This window comes from Symsagittifera roscoffensis, chromosome 8, assembly GCF_963678635.1.
Source record: "Symsagittifera roscoffensis chromosome 8, txSymRosc1.1, whole genome shotgun sequence".
In the NCBI taxonomy this organism is placed as follows: Eukaryota; Metazoa; Xenacoelomorpha; order Acoela; family Convolutidae; genus Symsagittifera; species Symsagittifera roscoffensis.
The window spans coordinates 23347484-23373918 of NC_087069.1; the positions used below are offsets into that span (position 1 = coordinate 23347484).

Genomic DNA, 26435 nt, shown 5'->3' on the forward strand with positions numbered 1-26435 from the left:
TTAAATTTCACGCGATTTTCAATGGCCGGAACAATAATTATAGATTACTAAAAACACACGAAGACAACTTTTTTTCCATTTTCAGAGGTCTGAGCTAAATGTGTTTTTAGACCAGCAATCAATATCCAGAAAATTGCCCGTCGGTTTAGCTTTGCGCATCGAGCTATCTAAAAGTTGACGTAAAAACCCCTATAATTGCTGAGTACTTGTTATTGCATCAATCAGAAAAAAATCATATCGACCATGTTTGAAATGATCATAATTTTTATAATATTATGAGTCACGAGAAGCAAATAATTTGATTAATTTATGTCTAACTGATTTAATTATGTTTCTGATAAGAGTTTTCGAGTTTAATTTTTTCTGTGTTTTTTATTAACTGTCGTTCGGATTGTTTCGTCTGATCTCGCCTTGCAAATAATTTGTCGTCTGTTGTATTCCGGGCAGCTCTCGAGCCAACCGAGACAACATCTCCCTCAGTTTTGCATTTTCAGCCGAGAGGTCAGCTACCTCTTTCTTATAATTCTCTTCACTCTCACACCAGTCTGCCTCTCGTCTGGTTAAGTCTTCGATTAAATAGTGACCATCTGCTTCCCTTTCGGCTAGCTGAACACAAAACATCCGAACTGAGAAAACATTTTGAAACAAACATTTTTTTGGTTCCACACCCGGGTCGAGGTACGCGGCTTGAGTCGCGACCGAAAGACGGACGCTTTAAGCGGAAATTGCGTGATCAAATTTGACAGTCGCACAACGATTTTTGAGTCGCGCAAAGTCAACAAAAACTGCTGTTAAATTCGCCTGTTTTACTATGAATGTCAAGTATGCCTAAGTTCGAGCCTTTTGTTCAGATCCATTTATCACACCACGCTCAAAAAACTACACCAAATTGAAAAAAAAAGTAATTTTTGTATTTTTGTTTGAAGAATATGGTCGGAACATTATTTGCAACTTGCACAGCAACCAGCTGTACTTGTTATATTCTGGGTTCTGGGTTTTTCGAGATAGCTTGTCTAGCTAAAGCGGGTAAAACATACTTCGAATTTGATCTTTTTTAAGTATTCAAGAGAAAACCGCTTTCGTTTTGTTCTAAAAAAACTCCCCTGGTCGATGCTTGTCGTTTACGTTTTGACCGATGCAAACTCTAGCCACTGTTCGAATTAAATCGAGAAATTCCTTTAGCTGAATTCAAAGTCTTAATTAAATACCGATCAATTTCGAAATTAAGAATGAAGACAAACTCCAAACAAACCGATCATACGACAATCGAAACATTTAGTTCACTAACACAAGGTTCAACAACACAAAGACGAAAATCGTCGAATGGACAAGGTATTGCTAATTTTTTGCTTGTCAATCAACGTTTCAGAGGTTTGAGACCCACTTTGATCCGCTATTGTTGCTTGAGAGTCGTAGGCAACACTACCCAGCCGAAAAAATTCACCAAAAAATTTGCATTTAGTTCCTAAACAGGAGCCCAACAGTGGCTCTCCGTAAATAGCTTAACAGATCATACCTTGGATCTTTCACTTTTGATAAATGTACCCGCACCCAGTTTGAAGCGTTAATAATCGATTATAATATGGTTTTACTACCAGTACTAACGAGAAAAATTGATTTTGATCAATTAATAATCGATTATAATCTCTCTTTTTGAAATCAAATTAAAATCAATAAAAATATATTTTAATTGACTATAATCAATTTTAATCCATCTTTTTTTCGAAATGATTTTAATCGATTATCATTGAATTTTTTCAGCCCAATTTCCAATTCAAGCCTTTTGCACAAAAAAAAACTATTTTAATTAATTATAATCGATTATCATTCTTTTTTGCGCATTTTGTCTTCGAACTAACATCCGAATCACTTTAATTTATGCTTCTTGTAGACATTGTTTTATGTGAATTATGCGGAAATTGTTTTACATTTTTCATATCAATTCAATTTTTCGACCCACAACATGCTTCAGTTTCTTGATTCGTTTGGAAGCGTTATTTGCACCTCCGCAGGATTCTTTCAACTAATAAGATGTTATCTATATGAAACTTTTATTTCTTGGTAAAAGCAATCCTTCTTTCGAAATATTGTCACACCAAAAGTTTATTTTAACTTATATCTGAACATAGAATAAGGGATTGTATACTATCATAAGAGATTATAATAAAATATAAGAGATTATAAGAGATTTTTCAAAAAATCATAATCAAAAGTCACTAAAATTGTTATCATTGTTATAGATTAATTATCATTTAATTATCTAAATTTGGCGTTGTTAATTAACTATAGTTTTTTCTATATATATTATATATTTTTCTATATTAATTATTTTCTCTTTTTACTGAGTGCGAGTGATTTCATAGTCAAAACACATTCAAGCTCAAGAAATTTCTTTGAATAATCCTAGACGAAACCCGGAGAACCGATGCTTAATTAAAAAAAAAACGATATTTTAATACCTTTGCAAGGACGTCTTAAGAGCAAAGCGGTTGTATAAAAAACCCGAGCCTAATCAGTTTTCTTGTATACTGTCATCAAAAACACCTGATGTTTTAGTTTTTGAACGCATATATTACACAAAGAGTTCTTATCACATCCGAGAATCAACGCCTTATGATAAAAATGATATTGGAAATTCTTTCACGAAACTAATGAAGACTTTTTTATATATCAGAGATAATGAAACGATAGAGCAAGATCGCTGATAATTTGAGCTCTTTTTTTAAATCAGTTAACTGTTGTTTATTTTTCGATTTTCAATGGTCGAAGTACATGTCCTGGGTCAAACACAGTCGAATGAAAAATGTCAGTCAAATAAAGACCCCGCGATGACCAAAAACACAAGTCATACAGTTTTCATACATGGAAAAACGCGAACCGTACACTTTCATGTAAACGCGAACCGTACACATTCATGTAAGGCCTATGATTAGTGATTTTTCATATAAGGGAACTGCATGACGATTCACCGACTTTAATGCCAAAACAAGAAAAAAAATTTTTGTGAAAATTCGATGATCCCGTTTTAGCAAAATGTATAAAATTTGTATGACTAGTATTTGTTCATAGACTCATAGACTAAGCTTATAGAATTGTATGTTTAGCGTTTTTGTTTTATGGCTGTCTACCCGGAGGGACAAAATGTTCAAAACCTACAACAAGAACCCTAAACTCGCTAAGAATGGACAATGAAGAGATCTTCTGGCTTCAAAAAGAGTTAAGAACATTAATTGGCTACTAGAACATATATTAATAATTGAACGAAAGGTGGAAGTCTATTTTCATACCTGGACTTGCAACTGCACGTTTGCCGTCTGCAGTGACAAAATAATTTCCTCGTGCTCAGTACAATTGGCTGCTTTTTGCTTCATATCCTTCGTTTTCTGAACCGATTCCAGCTCAGCTTGAAACTTTTTCCTCTCTTTTTCCAATCTTTCTTCCAGTTCTTTAACCTTCTGGCGTAAATTTGATAATTCTTCTGACTCGCGTTTTCGTGATAATTCGGCTGCGCCATCGTGTGTTTTGGGTTCATTAGAGCTCACATATTTAGTCGTGGCCTTAACAACTGTGTTGTTTTTAGCTGCTCGCAACGTGTCCAAACGTTTGTTCAAAGTCTTAACCTCCGCCTCCAGAAATTTTACCCTTTCTTCTAGAAAGTTCCTATCGAAAGATTCTGCTTTTGATTGCCTTCTAGGAGCTGGGTTAGACATCATTTAAGGTGAAGAATTAAAAGAATTAAATTTCAAAACTGAAGTTATTACTATCAGCCTATGAGACACCAAATTTAAGAAACCTGATCAAGAATAAAAAACTACATATGAGTTTCTTTGTTAAATATTTTTGTCAGGAGTGTTTTGTTCAATTTTGAAAAATATGTTTTTTCTGCATTCAAAAAGATAATCTGATGATGCACAACTCTTTGCTGTTTCAGTTTTTATTGAATGAATATTACATGGTTTGAATCCGACCATATGATTTTTTAAAAATAATAATTGAGTATATGCTACAGAACCTGGTGAATTTATATATAAACTGAACCATATTTGGTATATGATAGAGACTTCTTGTGGCTGCTTTACTTGATCGAGATCCAATGCATGCAGGTCTATCCGGTTATACCTCGGTTATACGCTTAATTGATAAAAGAATCGAAATAAAAAATTGATTAAAAAAATTGGGTTAATTTTCATTAAGAAGCATAATAATTATAGGAGGAGGCCAGCCTGAGGCCAACGAGTTCTCATCTAAAACAGCCTTAAACTTGCTCTTTTAATCAGGGGTGAATTTAGGATTTTCTCGAGGGGGGAGCGGACTTTCTAAAAAAATCTAAATTTTTTTTGACCTTTTCTTGTTAATCAGGTCGACCAAATTGATTTTCCGAGCTCTCCCAAACCAATATAAAGACGCTAATTTTACCAAAATTTCTAATTTTACCAAATTTTGACCAAAATATTGTGTTTTTTTTTGGCTCACGCTCCCCCCTCAAAACTAGTATAGATTGGCGCCAAAGTTGCCTTTAGAAAAATTTTAGCGTCCGTCAGCCGAAATTGGTTGTCTCAAAATAGTACCAAGGGGGACCCTTAGGGTCGGGAGGGGTCGCATACCTGAGAAAGGGCTCCCCCTCCCCTAAATCCGCTCCTGCTTTTCATCCATTTTTTTAAAATCATTTTTCTCACACAATTTTTTTGTGAACAAAAAGTATGAACCAATTTAGTTCTGCGATGAGTGTACTTCGTTTTTTTTCCAGGTTGGTACGTTTCTCTACGTATTGTTTGCGGTAACAGGGTCAAAAAACTTCTTTTTAACATTTAAAAGTTTTGAGCTGCGACCTGAAACCGCTGAAAGGTTCATAGTTTGAAAGGAAACTTGCAACCTATTAGATGTTAGATTAAATGAGAGGCGCATGATGATAAGGTGTTCACTTAGAGATCGTTCGATCCCCTATTTGGGAGTTTGATTTCCTGCCATGGCAATGATAGTTTATGAGGACGAGCTCTCATCTGATCTCTAGCTTCAGGTCTTGCATCGTTTTTGGATTCAGGCAAAGAAATTCGCGGAAAATGTGGATTCAGAACAAAATTGCATAGTCGCTTTTTTCAGTCACGATTTGTCACGATTTGAGTCTGGAAATAATTTCAAGATCTCATCATAGGTGGTCTTAGACACTTGGCAGAAAAGAAAGTAACAAAAGTTTGAGCTAATCGAAACGCCATAGATGTTGTTGAAAAGGTATTTATGTTTCATTACAATTGAAACAATTAAAAACTGCATTGAATTCGGATCTCAATTCTTTTCATCAATTTTTTACCGCCAATTTGCTCTGCCGTAATAGCCTGATTTACGTTAACAGGAACAAAATCAAACAATTAAATTCCGAAACTTCACAGCCCGTTTTGTTCATGAATCGGATAGCGTTTTAAAATGATGGCTCTCTCAGGACGACTGCCGACCCAAAAGGTCTCACCTTTGGTACCTTTTAAGAAATCCATTTTGATTCATAAATGGAAATACTAAGTATTTTTGTTTTGAACTTTTGTGTTTCATCCGATACATTAACCAAGGCTTTTTGTCATAAGAAACCCAAAGTGTAACTGGAAGTTACCATGCAGATAGACTGCGTTTGGTGATTTTAGCCATGTAAGTTAGTTTGAACATTTTCACATGGAATTATAAACCAAAAATGTAACTTTTTGTATATGACTAGATAATTTTTAGTTTGAAAATTTAGATGGTTGAGAAGAAGAGAAGTTTTTTCAGATTTATCTTTATCTTAGCATATGAAACGAAAAATCATAATCGTGGTTGAAAAACTCTACATGGACTACGTTATGAAGACAAAAATTCAAATTGTGCTTGAAATTTTTTCCGCTAAAATATGTTTTTGAGCCCAAATGCATATTTGCAAACAAAAAAGAGATTTAAAATTTTTTACCTCAAACTTGTGTTTTTTTTTCTATGAAAAATGCATATCATACAATTTTCATATATGAAAACTTTATGATAAGCGTTTTTTCCAGCCGAAACTGAAACTATCTTTCTAACTGTAAGTTGATCTCAATCACTGAAAACGTTTATTAAACTCATTTAAAATTGCCCAAACAAAGAATCAATTGATTTTTAGCTTTCTAGTTTTTCTCTAAAAATGCGTATCGTAAACTTTCATATATGAAAGTTAAATGATAAGAATTTTTTCAAACAAAACATTTTTTGGATAATTAAACTGCTCTTTGTTATTGAAAGCTTTCATTCGTTTCATTTTTTTTTACCGAAACATGTTTTTAGAGAGATTTTTAAGAAGAAAAGTTCTATAACAGAATGCTCATCGTACAATTTTCATCGATGAAAACTGTATGATAAGCATTTTTTTATCCAGTTTTTTTCATCATTTTTTACATGACCAGAAAGCTTCAAATGAGCCAAATAGAATAAAAATTTGTATTGAAAAATTTTAAAATTTTTTTAAATTTTTGTACAAATTGTATGATAAACATTTTTTCTATAGACGCCGTATATGAAATTGTATGACAAGGGCTTACCTTCTATGGACGTCAACTCGGGTATTGCGCGAGCGAAATTTCGCAATAGTTTAGAGGTTTTGGAGGACACTAGAGTACGTGCCTGCTATTCTACCCACAATCTCAAATGGATGACTGTAACCCACATTTTATCCATTCACTTGATGTATCGATTTGTATGATAATGATTTTTGTTGTATGAAATTGTTTGATAAGCATTTTCGGTGTATGGAGGTCAACTCGGGAAGAAGAACACAGTAAAACGAAGAAAACAATTGAATAAGGTTGATCAACACACTTCGCCCAAATCATACAAAAACCCATGAGCTACTACCACGCGGACATGGAAGCCTAAAATTACAAAAGCAGAGCACAAAAAGACAAATGAGAACAAAATAACCAAAATCATGCCACGCAAAAGACCAAACTTGTGCAAAATGTGTATAAGGGTGACATTTTGCGATGATATGAAGACCAACAATTGTTAAAAACATGCAACAGCAAGACGAGCAAAATCAAAAGAAAAATAGGAAACTGAAATGAACAATATTGGTTCAAAATCGTACGCTAAGCTAATGAGCTACTACTGCTCATGTATGACAATGAACGTCATGAAGACAAAGAAAAATCATAATCGTGGTTGAAAAACTCTACATGGACTACGTTATGAAGACAAAAATTCAAATTGTGCTTGAAATTTTTTCCGCTAAAATATGTTTTTGAGCTCAAATGCATATTTGCAAACAAAAAAGAGATTTAAAATTTTTTACCTCAAACTTGTGTTTTTTTTTCTATGAAAAATGCATATCATACAATTTTCATATATGAAAACTTTATGATAAGCGTTTTTTCCAGCCGAAACTGAAACTATCTTTCTAACTGTAAGTTGATCTCAATCACTGAAAACGTTTATTAAACTCATTTAAAATTGCCCAAACAAAGAATCAATTGATTTTTAGCTTTCTAGTTTTTCTCTAAAAATGCGTATCGTAAACTTTCATATATGAAAGTTAAATGATAAGAATTTTTTCAAACAAAACATTTTTTGGATAATTAAACTGCTCTTTGTTATTGAAAGCTTTCATTCGTTTCATTTTTTTTTTACCGAAACATGTTTTTAGAGAGATTTTTAAGAAGAAAAGTTCTATAACAGAATGCTCATCGTACAATTTTCATCGATGAAAACTGTATGATAAGCATTTTTTTATCCAGTTTTTTTCATTATTTTTTACATGACCAGAAAGCTTCAAATGAGCCAAATAGAATAAAAATTTGTATTGAAAAATTTTAAAATTTTTTTAAATTTTTGTACAAATTGTATGATAAACATTTTTTCTATAGACGCCGTATATGAAATTGTATGACAAGGGCTTACCTTCTATGGACGTCAACTCGGGTATTGCGCGAGCGAAATTTCGCAATAGTTTAGAGGTTTTGGAGGACACTAGAGTACGTGCCTGCTATTCTACCCACAATCTCAAATGGATGACTGTAACCCCCATTTTATCCATTCACTTGATGTATCGATTTGTATGATAATGATTTTTGTTGTATGAAATTGTTTGATAAGCATTTTCGGTGTATGGAGGTCAACTCGGGAAGAAGAATACAGTAAAACGAAGAAAACAATTGAATAAGGTTGATCAACACACTTCGCCCAAATCATACAAAAACCCATGAGCTACTACCACGCGGACATGGAAGCCTAAAATTACAAAAGCAGAGCACAAAAAGACAAATGAGAACAAAATAACCAAAATCATGCCACGCAAAAGACCAAACTTGTGCAAAATGTGTATAAGGGTGACATTTTGCGATGATATGAAGACCAACAATTGTTAAAAACATGCAACAGCAAGACGAGCAAAATCAAAAGAAAAATAGGAAACTGAAATGAACAATATTGGTTCAAAATCGTACGCTAAGCTAATGAGCTACTACTGCTCATGTATGACAATGAACGTCATGAAGACAAAGAGAGACATCATTTAAAAACGCTACAAACCTTTTTGGATAATTAAACTGCTCTTTGTTATTGAAAGCTTTCATTCGTTTCATTTTTATTTACCGAAACACGTTTTTAGAGAGATTTTTGAGAAGAAAAGTTCTATAACAGAATGCTCATCGTACAATTTTCATCCATGAAAACTGTATGATAAGCATTTTTTTATCCAGTTTTTCTCATCATTTTTTACATGACCAGAAAGCATCAAATGAGCCAAATAGAATAAAAATTTGTATTGAAAAATTTTAAAACTTTTTTAATTTTTTTTACGAAAATTGTATGATAAACATTTTTTCTATAGACGCCGTATATGAAATTGTATGGCAAGAGTTTACCTTCTATGGACGTCAACTCGGGTATTGCGCGAGCGAAACTTCGCAAAAGCTTAGAGGTTTTCGAGGACACTAGAGTATGTGCCTGCTATTCTACCCACAATCTCAAATGGATGACAGTAACCCACATTTTATCCATACACTTGATATATCGATTTGTATGATAATGATTTTTGTTGTATGGAATTGTTGATAAGCATTTTCGGTGTATGGAGGTCAACTCGAGAAGAAGAACACAGTAAAACGAAGAAAACAATTGAATAAGGTTGATCAACACACTTCGCCCAAATCATACAAAAACCCATGAGCTACTACCACGCGGACATGGAAGCCTAAAATTACAAAAGCAGAGCACAAAAAGACAAATGAGAACAAAATAACCAAAATCATGCCACGCAAAAGACCAAACTTGTGCAAAATGTGTATAAGGGTGACATTTTGCGATGATATGTAGACCAATAACTGTTAAAAACATGCAACTGCAAGACAAGCAAAATCAAAAGAAAAATAGGAATGAACAATACTGGTTCAAAAGCTTATGAGTGCAATTGTAAGGTTAGAAAAAACACGTGATGACGTCACAGGAATGATACTATTGGAAGAAATGGGAAAAAAGCGTAGTGAAAGCTCATGAAAATGACAATTCAGCTTTCTTAGCAAACTTTCCAATTAAAAAGGCTGCGCAAAATCTCACAAGCTACAACAGGAGAAGGTACTATTCCGATCGGACGTCTAATGGTTTAAAACGAATCTCACAAAAAAAGATTCTATGGTTTTAGATAGTTAAACCTGAACACTTTTTTTATGATGAAATCGAAGCAACAAAATGACTGAACATATTGCCAATAATTGCCATCGAACTAATACAGTAGCGTCCAAAAAAAAACGCGTCAAAAGCGTCAGAAAACAAGGTTTAAAAATGGATAAAGACAAACATTGCACAAATATGCATAAAATAGAAAAAATTGTATTGAGAACCTTAATATTTACACCAATTCAGCCGTAAGAACGGCGGATACCACTAAACTATTAAGGAACGTTGAACATCACCGGGATCACCGAAACTTCTTATCATACAATTCCCAAATATAAGATACTTCTTGTCATACAATTCCATACGTACAGAAAATTGTATGAAATCTCTATGATAAACATTTTTCCATAAGTGAAAATTGTATTATAGGTGTTTTTCCATAAACCAAAAAGGTTGATTATTTCTTTCTAAATTTATTTTCTGAAAAATTTTCGGTTGTGTTTGCAGCCGAACACAAGTGACAAAGACCTTGGTTACTCAAAGCACCAAAGGTTGGTTGGAGTTGCATTTACAATGCATAGAAAACGAGCTGATTACGGCCGTCTTTCATTATTGATATAAGAAAAGTAACAAACTTTTAGTGTTACGCAGAATTTTTTAATGGTGATTATTTTAAAATTTTAAATTTTCAAATTATCAGACATTGATCAAGGCATATATAAACACCACATACAAAGGAAATAGGAATTTTCAGCGTTTTTGAAGAAAAAATATTAAGTCAAAAGAAAATAAAAGCCAATATTGTCGTATCCAGGACTACGTTATGCACACAAAAAATTAAATTTTGCATGCAAAAAAAATGTTTTCCAAAAAGGTTTGTTTGCGTACGAAATTCGATTTGCGGTTGAAAAAAAAGTTTCTGGGCCAAATTTTCAAAGTTACTTGAAAAATTTTTGTGTCGCCATCAAAAAAATGCCAGTCATACAATTTCCATATATGGGAATTGTATGATAAGCATTTTTTTTTTCAAAAAACGAAAACCCCGTTTTTTTTACCAGACTGTTTTAAGAGAATCAAACAGCCAGAGAAATAAGAGAAATAAGTTTATATCTTTTTTCAACTATTTTTAGAAATTGTATGAAAATTGTATGACAAGCATTTTTCCACACACTTGATGTATGGAATTGTATGATAAGCATTTTCGGTATATGGAGGTCAACCCGGGTCATTATAATGTCAGACTACGCATAGATAAACTTTCCACTTAATCACTCTTAAGCCCAAAAATAATCACAGCCAAAAGCTCAAAATTTAAAATGGCACTCGATTCATTGAAAAAAGTTTCAAAGACAAAAATTTAAATCAAATGTAGAAAAACAACTAACTCTGCAACCATAAAACCTCACATGTCAAAAAATGAACGACAAAAAACAAATGCTCATTTGAACTATACACCGCAGGCAGTAGCGGGTTTAGAAAGGCGGACGCCCCCCTGTCATACCTCAAAGTATGAACGTTTGATTCCCGAATACGAATGGATCGACAAACAGATAAGCTAGCGCGGAGCGAGATAAAACGACCAATTTAAACCAAGGTTTATTCTTGCTCTGACCGTTCATTCGGTCTGTGTTTGAGATGAGATCTCTCAAGGTCGATTGACCGGCTAAATGTATGTTTATGGCATGCAACATCATAAACATATGTAACAACATAAATCATAAATGTCAATATATATATATATATATATATATATATATATATATATATATATATCTGAGTTTTGTCGGTCCATGCCGGATGACATTCCCCCTTGACACCTAAATTATAACTGATAATTGAGTTTTAAAGTCCACGTGGGACCGTTTAGTTTTATGTTTTTGAGTTTTTCGTCCCCATGGGACGCGAACATCATTCATTTTTCCTTTACATCTTTTGTCATTTCGTCTTCCTGCTTCGTATGTTCTTCATCATCTGGCATTTCTGCATCAGCATCAAGTTTTTGAGTTTTGCCCCTTTAATAATTTAAAATATCGTTATTGTTCTCTGCCATCTCCTCATCCGTTAACGACGTTAAATCCACCACTTCCTCTTTCTTTTTGGTCTGTTTAGGGCTTATAGCTTCAATGAACTTTAAACACGCTCGATACACTGGGGTTTCGTCCAAAAAAACCCATTTCCTTGATTAAGATTTGGATGATTTGGCTTGTCCTGTTCGGGTGGCGAATCTATCTCGAATCGTCGACTTGCTTTGTTAGTGTTGCTCGGGTCGAGTATCGTGTTAATTGGGATTGCATTCCGAAATGCATTTGACAACGCCGATTGGCGGTTCCGGGTGGATCTTCGTGAGGGTTCTGTTGCTGCTGGGGTTGTTTTTTGATTCTGCCGTTTCGGCGAAGGGGCCACATCTTCCGATGATGTGGTTGAACTATTGTCATCCTGACTTGATTCCACGTCTACCGTTGTTGTCTTCTCCTTCTCTGTTGATGCCTCTGTTTCCAAAGCCATTCCTCTGTTCTGAGGTTGCCTTGTAGGTCGTCCTCCGGTGCGCTTTCCCGTTGCTTTCGCATTTCGTTTTGTTGGACTGATCGTTTGTTGTTTCGACTTCTTCGTGTGTTTCACCGGGAGGCCAGTCTCTTCGTCTTCTTGAAACATTGCATGTTGAGGCGCGTTGGGGTTGTTTGTTGATGTCTAAAAAACGTAGACATGGTCATTTTCTCCGTGCGGATTTATAAACCACATAATCGCTTAGTTGGGATGGCCTACAAGGTCCATAAATTAAAGGGTTTGGTACAAAAGCTGCTCCGCTATTCCTTAATAATCTTGGTTGTTTGCCAAATGTTTGTACCCAAGCGGTGTGTGGAATGATATCAAGATTTTTCCATCAACTGTCTTACATTTTTGTTCAAATGTTTTTGGAGAATTTCTTTTCGTTGCTATCCTAATAGTTTTTCGTGCCACCTGTTCTATTTTCTTCTTAGTGTGTGGGTCTATTGTTGCTTGACGTGCACCTGTTATTTGCTGTGTTGGAGATTTTGGAAGCTGTAGATTCTTTGGTAATTGTGTGCTCAGATTCGCTTTTTTCTTAACTGTCACCTCGTCTTCCGACCATCTTTGGAGGTCATGAATGATCTCTGCTGGTAGTGTCGGTTTTTCTAGGTTCTTTCGATCTAAACATGCATGTTTTGCGTTTTCCCAATTTAAGTTATTCGGTGTACTATTTGTTGCGATGTTTGATAGCGGAGTGTTGGGTTTACGGCCTAAATTTGCTTCGAAAGGTGAAATTTTTGTGACGCCGTGTGGTGTGATCCGTAAAATTTTATTATTTCAGCTACGTCGGAAGCAAGTCGATACGGTGTGTTTGTTTTATCAATTCGCATCACCGCTGGCCTGCGTTTGAGTGTTTGTATCGTTCGTTCGACTACTCCTATTGCTCTGTGGTCGTCTCCTGGTGCGAAAAGTAATTTTATGTTATTCGAGTTACAAAAAATGGAGTTTCTTTGCTCTGAATGTTTGAGCCTAATCGCATCTTAATCTTCTTGGCAAGCCGTTGTTCGAAATATATCGTTGCATGAATTTTATGGCGATATCGGCTGTTGTGTTGGAAACAACCTTTGCCGTAGGAAATTTAGACCACTAACCGATAGCGACTAAAATGTAAGCATCCCTATTTAATTCATCCGGGACGGGACCTGCGAAGTCTACCTGAACCTCCTCGTTGGGTTCTACCACTGGTTCCATAAGGTATGAGTGTTTTTTTCCCAGAATGGGTTTTAGATTTTTACCTTGTTCTGTACAGTGTCTGCAAATTTGCGCCATGTGTACAATGGTTCTATAAATGTGAGGGAACCAGACGTGTTGACATAGGTGGGTTAAATGGAGGCTGTCGAGCACTGTTTGACGAAGTTGGGTCGGTATCACGATTCGTTCATCGATCAGGAGACATTCTTCGCAAACGTGAAGTCGATTCCTGGTATTGTACCAATAAGGCCCATAAGAGTTTTTGATGGCCTCCCAATCCCGTTTCTTGACGAAACTGATAAGTGGGCGGAGGTTTCGATCGTTTTTCGTCGCCGCCGCGATGAACCGTACACCTAGCACCCGTTGAAGTTTCTTTCGAAACAATGGGTGTCTTCTTCGCTCTCTGATGTGTTCGTGGCTTTTTCTATCGTTGCTGTTAGTCCCTCCGTGATCATTTCGTGGCTGGCCTCGAGTGATGTATTTGTCGTCATCGTTGGGCGTATCTCGTTGTGTTTTTGCTCCTCTTGTGTATTCTTTGTTGGGTTTACGCGGCTCACCCGAATTTCATCTTCTGATTGCTGTTCTCCTGATAGCTTTGTTTGAGTAGATCTGGAGGTTACTTCAATCTCCGTTTGGCACGAATCTGCTTTAGCGCTGGAAGATGATCTTTCTTCTGTCTGGCAATACGTCCTGCACGAATCCGTTTTAGTGCTGGAAGATGCTCTTTCCTCTGTTTGGCAGGATGTCGTTTTCAACTGGTCGGTTAAAGTCTTTCTCTCCGGTGGGCTGTTTCGTTTTTCCTGATCGTCTGAGAAAATGATTTTGGGAAAGTTTGATTTTGGGCGTGTCTCTTCAATTTTTTTTTTACTAATGACTTCTCTTGCGTCTTGAACTTTTGCGTTCCTCTCAGTAGTTGTCTGTTTTGGTGAGTTAGTGTTTGCTCTCTTTCCTTTTTGTAGGTGGCCTTTTGTGCCATCTTGGGTGTGACAGACTCTGTTCTCTATCCGACGATCCTTGCCACTGCGTAGCTGACTTTGAGTTTTTCGCCTCTGTATCGGCACTTTTCAGTTTTATTGGTATGAAGCCTCCTTTATGTCCACGAGTGTCTGATCGTCTGCTCATTTTAGTGTGAGTGATGCAATTCACCGATTTTTGTACTGTTTGTTTTGCTTTGTGAAATTTTGTTTGAGAGAGAGCTGACTTGTCGTTGGCAATTTTTGAGTGAGACTCAATTGAAGTTTTAGTTTGCAATTGACCGTGAGTGGATTGTTTGGAATGTTCATATGTGCTATGATTATTTGAAGTGGCATTCAATAGCCCTTTGTTTTCCCCGCGTTTTTTGATCAGCCCATACGGTGCTTTGTTCTGATTGGTCAAATTATTTACAATGACGTTGTCAATCAGTTCGAGATCGTTAATGAAAAAATTAATTGATGCAACTACGAATTTTTCATCGTACTCACTAGGCGGTTTTGCCAATCCAACCGGATTTCGGGACATGTAGTCTAAAAAACCCATTTAATCCACGCCAGGTGTTTGATACCAAAATAAAATGGAATTAATCTATCAATCCATCGTGTGAGTCGACTCTGACTTGTTTTTGATCTTTCGCTTGCGTTAAATGTACTGATTAACGCTTGATGATTTGTAATGACTGTAAAATGTTTTCCATAAAAATAGTATTTGAAGTGTTCGATTGCCCAAACTACTCCCAATAGTTTTAGTTCATTTACCGAGTATTTTTCTTCGAGGAAATTTAAAAAACGTGATGCGTAAGCTGCGGCTATCCAACTCTCTGGTGAATTTTGTTCTAGTGCAGCTCCTAATCCAGTGTTCGATTTGTTCTAGTGCAGCTCCTAAACAATGCGAGTTTCTAGTTGTTGATCAAAGTGCTTGTTTTGAGTAGTTTCAGCTACAAATTTTAATATGTTTTTGAAAGCTGTGTTTAGTTCTGATGACCAGTCAAGTGGTTTTTTCTTCTGTGTGTTTTTTAGCAAGGGACGGAGCGCTGCAGTTGTTTGTGCTAGATTTGGTATATATCTTGTCAGATGATGTTTTGACCCCATAAAACTTTTTAATTGTTTAAATGTTTTTGGTGGTGACAGTTTTTCTATTGCTTCGGTTTTCTTAATTAGTGGAGTTGTGCCTTCACTGTTAATTTTAAATCCTAGCCACTCAATCTCTTTGCAAGCGATTTTACATTTCTCAAGTGAAATTGCTAGATTTTCTTCATCAAGTTTGTCCAACACTGCTTTCATTTTCTGTTGATGTAACTCTTTGTTTCCCTTAGTTACTACTAGTATATCATCTAGATATGCATACGTGTTCGTACAATTCGTCAATGTTAAATCGACAGCTTTTTGAAATTCAGCTGGCATATCCGTGAGGCCGTAAAATTCCGTTTGGAATTGATACGTCCCTGTTGCATTGCCACCGACCAAACTGAAATTGCATTGTTCACGTGTCTTTCGATCCAGCGGGATTCGAGAGCATGCGTATCTCAAATCAAGTTTAGAGAATAGTGTTGGATTTGTTTTGTCTGATTTGACTACCTGCGCAATGTTATTCAAGAAGAGATCAATATTGGGCATCTGATACTTGATTTTATCATTAAATTTATTGATTTTCTTCGAATCCAGCGCAAGTTTAACTGTTTGATCTTTTTTCACTGTAATTACGATTGGGCTTATGAATTGTTTGTCCGAACATTTATCCAATTTGATAATATGTCTTTGGTCAATCAGTTTATTTAATTCTCCTTCCACTCGTCCCTGAAGGTGTATCGGAATGCGTCTACCCTTCTGTTGAACTGGTTCGAATTCTTCAAGGAACTGTGTTTTCATAGTGTGATTTTTGGATTTTCCGATACGTACGAACATTTGTGCGTAATTGTCTTTGATCCATTTATTTATCATTGGGTCCGACTCTTCTTGTTCTCGTATAGCATGTACCTTTTCTGTTTTCTGTTCTTGAATCAATTTGATGCCGATCTGCGGAAGTAGATTCCTTCCGATGATGTTTGCCTTTTTGTCGTCTACTACGATGAATGGGGCGGCTCTGATTTGCTAGCCCACCGACTCGATTGTAATGATCAATCTTCCTTTCGGAACAATTGTTTCGCCATTATAGCAAGCTAAATTGCGTGCTGTGTCTCCCGATGGGATGGTTTTAAACAGTGCAGATTTATCCTGTTGTTGGAGACGCCTTGCGGTTTTTTCGTTTAGAAAAGACTTTGGGCTGCCCGAATCGGCAATAGCGAACAACTGTTCGGAATTGGTTTTTAGTTTCTTAATATGTCCGTTTAGATCATCTTCAACCAATGTTCTTGTATTTTTAATCTCAAATGATTCCTCGATTGCCATCACCGAAAAATTATCTATTTGATAGTTATCCCAACCTTTGCTGGAAGAAAATTCTGCAAACGCCACTGGGTCGTTTTCTGTTTCCAAACTTTCGGTGTCAAGCTCCTCCTGTTGGTCAACTTGGGTATCTTCAAGATAGTTGACTTGTGTTGATCGGCATACTTTGGCAAAGTGCCCCCGTTTGGCGCACTTTGCACAAATTTTATCTTAGCGGGACAGGTCTGTAAATGATTTTGATTATACTGGTTGCCGCATTTAAAGCACTGTTTTTGATTTCCTGTGTTTGTAGCCCTTGTTTGTGCTCTGTTATTTTGTGATCCTCGTTGAAATGGTCTGCCTCGGGCGCCTCGCCCTTTTTGTGTGTTTTGACTGTTAGAGTAGTTCGTGCGCCCTCGGGTGTTAATGTAATTGACCGGTTCTTGCTTTGTCGTAATTTGGTGTCCGCTAAAAGGGTTGATTTTCATAGTTCTACTATTTTCAATACCTTTTTCCCGGCGAATAGCATATTCAAATGCATCTTGTGGAGTTCTGGTCTGTGCCAATAGTTCCTTGGCTATTTTTTCGTTGTTCATGTGTGCCCGTGATGCTAATTCCACGAGATCAGAATGGAATTGTTCTAAACTCTCATTCGTTTTCTGTTTTCGACAAATGACATTGTATCTTTCAAAAGCGATGATTCGAGTTGTGATAAAAAATATCCTCGAGGGTTGTCATCATTTCTTGGGTAGAAACGGTGTGTAACTCCAGATTAGGCCGTTTCTGTTGCAATTGTCTTTGTCCTTCCGCTCCTAAGCATAAGAATACGTAGCTGCGTACTTTCGCGTCTGCTTCGTCCCATTTGAATGCGTTACAAAGTACTCCCTTTTCTCTCGCTTTGATTACATGGTTTTCCCAACCTACTCTTTTCTCTTGATTTCTGAATTCTCTGTTCTTTCTTTGTGCTTCAGTTTCTCTTGTGATTTCAAGTTCAAATACAAGCTCTGCTGGTTCGACTAAAGTTAGTCGGGCTCTTAATAAATTTCGTACATCTATGCCATCTTTCGCGAATATTGCCATTTCCATTATCGCCGCCCACTTGGACCATTTTAGAGGTGGTTCGGCCGATGCCTTCTCCCAAAAGGTATTTATGTTGAGTGGGTTTTTGGAATATCCTGATGGCTGCGCCATGTCATACCTCAATTAAGCGTATAATGTCTTTATCAATTAAGCGTATAACCGAGGTATAACCGGATAGACCTGCATGCATTAAACTGCACATGTCAACAAATGAAAGACAAAGAACAAATGCTCGTTTGAACTATACACCGCAGGCAGTAGCGGATTTAGGGGGGCGGATGCCCCCCCCCTCTCAGGGATTCGACCTCCTGCCGACCCAAAGAGTCCCTCCCTTGTACTACTTTGAGATATCCATTTTTTGCTGACTGACCTTAAAATTTTTCTATAGGCGTTTTTGGCGCCAATCTATACTAATTTTGAGGGGAGAGCGCGCGCAGAAAAAACGCGATTTTACGGTCGAAATTTTCCAAAAAGTGCGTAAATTTTGAAAATCTGCCCCCACTTTTTCCTAAATCCGCGCCTGACCCAGGTACGCAAGTTCACAGGTACCATTAAAAAAACAGAAGTCAAAACAACTTTAGCTGAATAGATGGACGGGAAACTGAAAAATATTAACCAGACGTCTTTCATGGGCTAACTGTTTTACCAGCCAGCTTTCGAAAAGTCATCAATACAAGGCTTACAACAAATTGTCGAACATCAAAGTATATCTAGACAACTCAGTCTTTATAACAAAAGGATCAAAAGACAGCTGTATGATATTAGTTCATAAAACTTCACCAAAATTTCGTTAAAAAGTTGCACAGGTACAAAAATTTATTTTGAAAAAGACAAAGTATTCAAAAAACTTCTACTTCAAAAAATTTAGGGAGTTGCGTGGGATCGATAAATCACCTAACCAAACAGATGCACATCAAATTTAGCTCAAACAGAGGAACCGTTAAGACCAATTAACACTGAGAAAAGACAATCAGCTGACTAAAAACACAATGAAGATGTTAAAAGGGTACTCAACTTAGTATTGTCCATTAAAGCAGATAAACACTTCAACGGCTTTGGTTTACTAGGGTAATCTATTCTATCAAGCATTTGAAATATTAATATGCGGAAAATTAATTGCTGTCAACATAAGCAAGCGAGCGCAATATAAAATGATTAAAAACACTGAAGTCAACAGCAAAATGATAAGACTAATCAAATGTACATGAATGTTAATATTCCTCAGCAAGGCAAAGCTGGCAAAAACCGAAACCAAAACATTTCTTTTGCTCCAAAATTTTTCGTGCGAACACAACTCGTTTTTGCACATTCACTGATCTCTCGCACAGGAGCAAACGAGGTCTTATTCACTTCGATTTCAGTGACAAAAATATTGGATTAAAATTGATTATAATGGATTATATTGGATTTTTTTTTTTCGAAAGTCATTCACTGATCTCTCGCACAGGAGCAAACGAGGTCTTATACACTTCGATTTCAGTGACAAAAATATTGGATTAAAATTGATTATAATGGATTATATTGGATTTTTTTTTTTCGAAAGTCATTCACTGATCTCTCGCACAGGAGCAAACGAGGTCTTATACACTTCGATTTCAGTGACAAAAATATTGGATTAAAATTGATTATAATGGATTATATTGGATTTTTTTTTTTCGAAAGTCATTCACTGATCTCTCGCACAGGAGCAAACGAGGTCTTATACACTTCGATTTCAGTGACAAAAATATTGGATTAAAATTGATTATAATGGATTATATTGGATTTTTTTTTTCGAAAGTCATTCACTGATCTCTCGCACAGGAGCAAACGAGGTCTTATTCACTTCGATTTCAGTGACAAAAATATTGGATTAAAATTGATTATAATGGATTATATTGGATTTTTTTTTTTCGAAAGTCATTCACTGATCTCTCGCACAGGAGCAAACGAGGTCTTATTCACTTCGATTTCAGTGACAAAAATATTGGATTAAAATTGATTATAATGGATTATATTGGATTTTTTTTTCGAAAGTCATTCACTGATCTCTCGCACAGGAGCAAACGAGGTCTTATTCACTTCGATTTCAGTGACAAAAATATTGGATTAAAATTGATTATAATGGATTATATTGGATTTTTTTTTCGAAAGTCATTCACTGATCTCTCGCACAGGAGCAAACGAGGTCTTATACACTTCGATTTCAGTGACAAAAATATTGGATTAAAATTGATTATAATGGATTATATTGGATTTTTTTTTTCGAAAGTCATTCACTGATCTCTCGCACAGGAGCAAACGAGGTCTTATTCACTTCGATTTCAGTGACAAAAATATTGGATTAAAATTGATTATAATGGATTATATTGGATTTTTTTTTTTCGAAAGTCATTCACTGATCTCTCGCACAGGAGCAAACGAGGTCTTATTCACTTCGATTTCAGTGACAAAAATATTGGATTAAAATTGATTATAATGGATTATATTGGATTTTTTTTTCGAAAGTCATTCACTGATCTCTCGCACAGGAGCAAACGAGGTCTTATTCACTTCGATTTCAGTGACAAAAATATTGGATTAAAATTGATTATAATGGATTATATTGGATTTTTTTTTCGAAAGTCATTCACTGATCTCTCGCACAGGAGCAAACGAGGTCTTATTCACTTCGATTTCAGTGACAAAAATATTGGATTAAAATTGATTATAATGGATTATATTGGATTTTTTTTTTTCGAAAGTCATTCACTGATCTCTCGCACAGGAGCAAACGAGGTCTTATACACTTCGATTTCAGTGACAAAAATATTGGATTAAAATTGATTATAATGGATTATATTGGATTTTTTTTTTCGAAAGTCATTCACTGATCTCTCGCACAGGAGCAAACGAGGTCTTATTCGTTTCGATTTCAGTGACAAAAATATTGGATTAAAATTGATTATAATGGATTATATTGGATTTTTTTTCGAAAGTCATTCACTGATCTCTCGCACAGGAGCAAACGAGGTCTTATTTACTTTTGTCTCGTTTTTTTTGTATCATTTGAATTTGAAATAAGAAGATTGTAAAAACACAGTATAGAAAACACAATCATACTAAGTATTTCTCAATTTTTAACAACTAAACTTTCTCTTAAGTGCAATTATCAGCAAAAATATGAGAAATTTGAGACATTCTCTCAGCAACAAATTTTTTTTCTTGTCTTTTTCTCTCCTTCAGTTTTTTCTTTTTTAAAGTTTTCTTTAAAAAAATACACCTGGCGCATGATGTTAAATCACTTTTTTCTGAGAAACTAAATAATTTTGTTCTCGAGTGTAGTTGCGATTTTCTGCAATTAAACCCAAAAGTAAAAAGCTGTTCCAAGTTGCAAATTTTAGCGACCGGAAAGAAAAATGTCTGAGCCAGATAAAGAACCAAAGCTACAATTTTCAGCAAACACTGTTCAAAAAAACAAATAAAATAAATGAGTTATCATAAAAGAAAAAAAATTGACAAAGTAAGGAAAGTTATAACTTGATTCAGATTCGCGGTATTATGTTTATCAAATAATACTAAACAATATAAAAAAAAGTAAAACTTAAAAAAAATAGTATCGTTTGATTTTATGAGCCGATAATGTCAAACATAATAACGTAGAATTGCATCGGCCATAATACTCAGTTATTTCATTGAAAAAAATTAACAGCAAAATTATTTTAATCATTAAAATTAAAACACTTACTTCGGACAAAATGCCATTCCTGACTACTTTAAGCGAAAACAGGGGAGAACTTTTTTTCAAAGTATGTTCTATAAAAAGCCTCAATTGAAGAACTTTAATTATCTTGATCGAACACAAGCTTTTCAGTTTGGGTTGAAAATGTAGTCTAGACAAGCAGACAGTATGCGGGGACATGATTGTTGATGTGTCTACATCGATACATGACCGTCTCAATCTTGAAAAAAGTTTCCTTTTACTTGAGTAAAATTTATTGAAACAAGGAAGTACTCAAATAACGAAAAGAAGCCAGTCTATCCTTGATGTAATTTTTATCAAACATTATTCGATAGTCAATGTGCAATACCATTCTGCATCAGATCAAGAGTCGATAGATATTGAAGCACAATTTCTACTGGAAGACAGAATTTTTTTCGTCGTGTTTTTCGGAATAATTGAAACGTTTTGGATAACCATCAGACTTTGCGGCAGTTCAGATTTGCCCTGTGGTAGACCGGTGAAAACAAGAAATTGGAAAAAATTTTAAAGCTTCAAGTGATTGCTTCTTACAGCTCTTAAAAGCTATCCAATCTTGTTGTGAAAAGTTCCTTCCTTACCATCTCATTGATGAAATTAGGAAAAATTGAATGAAAGATTAAAATAAAAATGAGGTTGATAAATTGAGTGAATTATTTTTAAAAACCATTGATGAACAAGAGTGATGATGATCTGAAAAAAATCCAGGAACAAAGAATAAAAAGAACAAAATTGATAAACTCGAGTGCAAAATCAATTGTTTTTTAATTCGAGAAGACAAAAAGCAAGAGCCATAAAATTGTAAAAAGAAGTTCGAAAATTCGTAAAAGAGCTTATACAGCCCTAGGAGAAATAGAAAAAGGGAAAAAATTGTGTTCAAAGTTCAGCATTCCAAGTGAAGGAAAATTTTGTGCTTTGTTTCTTAAACTGGTCAGAAGTCATAAGTAAAACAACACTACAAAATTTCAAAGTTTTTAAATTGTCAAAAATAAAAGTAGATTGTTTTTGAAATAATTTTTTTCTGAGAACTTTATTAAAAAAAGAACACGAACAAAAAAAACATGGTTGTTACAAATAAAATCATAATAACCTAATCGAAAAGTTTGTTCAGGATATCGAAAAACTTATATTGTTACAACCAAAACAATAACATAATCGAAAAATTTGTTCAGGTTTTATCGAGGTAATAGAGAAAAAAACTTCCCATAAACAAGGATAAAACAGCCACCCTAGAACCTAAAAGGAATTTTTTTTAACAATAGAGGATATAATTGAAGAATCTTGAATTTTGTTGTTATAGTTGATGAAAAAGTGATAAAACTTCAAAAAAGGCAGCTAAATCTTGCTTGATGATCTATCAATTCAAATGATGTTCAGGAAATAAAAAATGTATAATGAAAAATGTATATCATTATAGTGTACTAATCTATGGTATGTCGATGATATGTAGACCAACAATTGTTAAAAACATGAGACAGCAATACAGTCAAAATCAAAAGAAAAAGAGGAAACTGAAATGAACAATACTGGTTCAAAATCGTACGCTAAGCTTATGATTGCAATTCTAAGGGTAGAAAAAATACGTGATGACGTCACAGGAGTGATACTATTGGAAGAAATAGAAAAAAAGCGTAGTGAAAGCTCATAAAAATGACAATTCAGCTTCTTAGCAAACTTTCCAATTAAAAAGGCTGCGCAAAATCTTACAAGCTACAGCAGGAGAAGGTACTATTCCGATCGGATGTCTAATGGTCTGAAACGAATCACACAAAAAAGATTCTACGGTTTTAGATAGTTAAACCTGAACTTCTTTTAATGATGATAGCGAAGCAACAAAATGACTGAACATATTGCTAATAATTGCCATCGAACTAGTACCGTAGCGTCCAATAAAAAACGCGTCAAAATCATCAGAAAACAAGGTTAAAAAAAGGATGAAGACAAAAATTGCATGAATATGCATAAAATTTAGAAAAAAAGTGTATTGAGAACATAAATATTTACACCAATTCAACCGTAAGAACGGCGGATACCACTAAACTATTAAGGAACGTTGAACCTAATTATAATGTCAGACTAAGCATAGTTAAGTTTTCCACTTAGTCACTCTTAAGCCCAAAATTAATCACAGCCAAAAAGCTCAAAACTTAAAATGGCACTCAGTTCATTAAAAAAAGTTTCAAAGACAAAAATTCATATCAAATGTAGAAAAACAATTAATTCTGCTAGCATAAAACTGCACATGTCAACAAATGAAAGACAAAGAACAAATGCTCATTTGAACTATACACCGCAGGCAGTAGCGGATTTAGGGGGGCGGATGCCCCCCCCCCCCTCTCAGGGATTCGACCTCCTGCCGACCCAAAGAGTCCCTCCTTTGTACTACTTTGAGATATCCATTTTTTGCTGACTGACCTTAAAATTTTTCTATAGGCGTTTTTGGCGCCAATCTATACTAATTTTGAGGGGAGAGCGCGCGCCGAAAAAACGCGATTTTACGGTCAAAATTTTCCAAAAAGTGCGTAAATTTTGAAAATCTGCCCTCACTTTTTCCTAAATCCGCGCCTGACCCAGGTACGCAAGTTCACAGGTACCATTAAAAAAACAGAAGTCAAAACAACTTTCGCTGAATAGAGCTAACTGTTTTACCAACCAGCTTTCGAAAAGTCGTCAATACAAGGCTTACAACAAATTGTCGAACATCAAAGCAAATCTAAACAACTCAGTCTTTATAACAAAAGGATCAAAAGACAGCAGTAGGATAATACTTTAAAAAACTTCACCAAAATTTCGTTAAAAAGTTGCACAGGTACAAAAATTTATTTTGAAAGAGACAAAGAATTCAAAAACCTTCTATTTCAAAAAATTTAGGGAACTTTAAAAATTTAAAAAAAACAGAGAAGTCAACAGCAAAATGATAAGACTAATCAAATTACATGTAATTTATTATTCCTCAGCAAGGCAAAGCTGGCAAAAACCGAAACCAAAACATTTCTTTTGCTCCAAAATTTTTCGTGCGAACACAACTCGTTTTCGCACATTCACTGATCTCTCGCACAGGAGCAAACGAGGTCTTATTTACTTTTGTCTCGTTTTTTTTTGTATCATTTGAATTTGAAATAAGAAGATTGTAAAAACACAGTATAGAAAACACAATTATACTAACTATTTCTCAGTTTTTAACAAGTAAACTTTCTCTTAGGTGCAATTATCAGCAAAAATATGAGAAATTTGACACATCCTCTCAGCAACAATTTTTTTTTCTTGTCTTTTTCTCGCCTTCAGTTTTTTTTTTCAAAGTTTTCTTAAAAAAATTACACCTGGCGCATGATGTTAATTCACTTTTTTCTGAGAAACTAAAAAATTTTTGTTCTCGAGTGTAGTTGCGATTTTCTGCAATTAAACCCAAAAGTAAAAAACTGTTCCAAGTTACAAATTTTAGCAACCGGAAAGAAAAATGTCTGAGCCAGATAAAGAGCCAAAGCTACAATTTTCAGCAAACACTGTTCAAAAAAAATGAATTAAATGAGTTGTCATAAAAGAAAAAAATTGACAATATAAGAAAAAGTTATAACTTGATTCAGATTCGCGGTATTATGTTTATCAAATAACACTGAAAAAGTATAAAAAAAAATAAAACTTAAAAAAAACAGTATCGTTTGAATTTATGAGCCGATAATGTCAAAAATAATAACGTAGAATTACATCGGCCATAATAGTCAGTTATTTCAATGAAAACAATTAACAGCAAAGTTGTTTTATTTATTAAAATTAAAAAACTTACTTTGGACCAAATGCCATTCATGACTACTTTATGCAAAACAGGGGAGAACTTTTTATCAAAGTATGGTCTATAAAAAGCCTCAATCGAAGAAGTTTATTTATCTTGCTCGAACACAAGCTTTTCAGTTTGGGTTGAAAATGTAGTCTGGACAAGCAGACAGTATGTGGGGACATGATTGTTGATGTATCTAAATCGATACGTGACCGTCTCAATCTTGAAAAAAGTCTGCTTTTACTTGAGTAAAGTTTATTGAAAAAAGGAAGAACTCAAATAACGAAAAGAAGCCAGTCAATCTTTGATGCAATTTTTATCAAACATTATTCGATAGCCAATGTGCAATACAATTCTGCATCAGATCACGAGTCAATAGATATTGAAGTACAATTTTTACTGGAAGTCAGAATTTTTTTCGATCGTGTTTTTTGGAATAATTGAAACGTTTTGGATAACCATCAGATTTTGCGGAAGTTCAGATTTGCCCTGTGGTAGACCGATGAAAACAAGAAATTGGAAAACGACTTTAAAGCTTTAAGTGATTGCTTTTTGCAGCTCTTAAAAACTATTCAAACTTGTTGTGAAAAGTTCCCTCCTTACGATCTCATTGATGAAATTAGGAAAAAGTGAATAAAAGATTAAAATATAATCAGGTTGATAAATTGAGTGAATTATTTAAAAAAAACATTGATGAACAAGAGTGATGATGATCTGAAAAAAATCCAGGAACAAAGAACAAAGAGAACGAAATTGATAAACAATTGTTTTTTAATAAGAGAAGACAAAAAAGCAAGAGCCATAAAATTGTATGAAGAAGATCGAAAATTCGTAAAAGAGCTTTTGCTACCCTAGGAGAAATAGAAAAATGGAAAAGTTCAGCATTCCAAGTGAAGGAAAATTTTGTGCTTGGTTTCTTAAATTGGACAGAAGTCGTAAGTAAAAACAACACTACAAATTTTTAAAATGTCAAAAATAAAAGTAGATTGTTTTTGAAATAATTTTTTTCTGAGAACTTTATGAAAAAAAGAACACGAACAAAAAAAAACATGGTTGTTACAAATAAAATCATAATAACCTAATCGAAAATTTTGTTCAGGTTATATCGAAAAATTTATATTGTTACAACCAAAACAATAACATAATCGAAAAGTTTGTTCAGATTTTATCGAGGTAATAG

The 26435-nt window shown here is 34.7% G+C and overlaps 2 protein-coding genes across 2 annotated transcripts in view; both read right to left on the minus strand.

The window, feature by feature from the left end:
* Window positions 1-26435, minus strand: part of LOC134853297 (adenylate kinase 9-like) — a 570635-nt gene that overhangs the window by 136433 nt on the left and 407767 nt on the right. The window lies entirely within an intron of this gene.
* LOC134853180 (uncharacterized) lies at window positions 236-3919 on the minus strand. The gene is made up of 2 exons (XM_063869139.1): window positions 3288-3919; window positions 236-606 (listed from the first exon to the last, which is right to left on the minus strand). Exons 1-2 carry the CDS (start codon window positions 3711-3713, stop codon window positions 376-378), a joined length of 657 nt encoding a protein of 218 aa, XP_063725209.1. The 5' UTR covers window positions 3714-3919; the 3' UTR covers window positions 236-375.

Excerpts from the sequence above, each read along its gene's own strand:
- LOC134853180 (XM_063869139.1), bottom strand. The coding sequence starts at position 3,713 with ATGATGTCTAACCCAGCTCCTAGAAGGCAATCAAAAGCAGAATCTTTC. Across the intron at positions 607-3,287 it reads ACGTGCAGTTGCAAGTCCAG|CTAGCCGAAAGGGAAGCAGA; the intron begins GTATGAAAATAG and ends TTTTGTGTTCAG.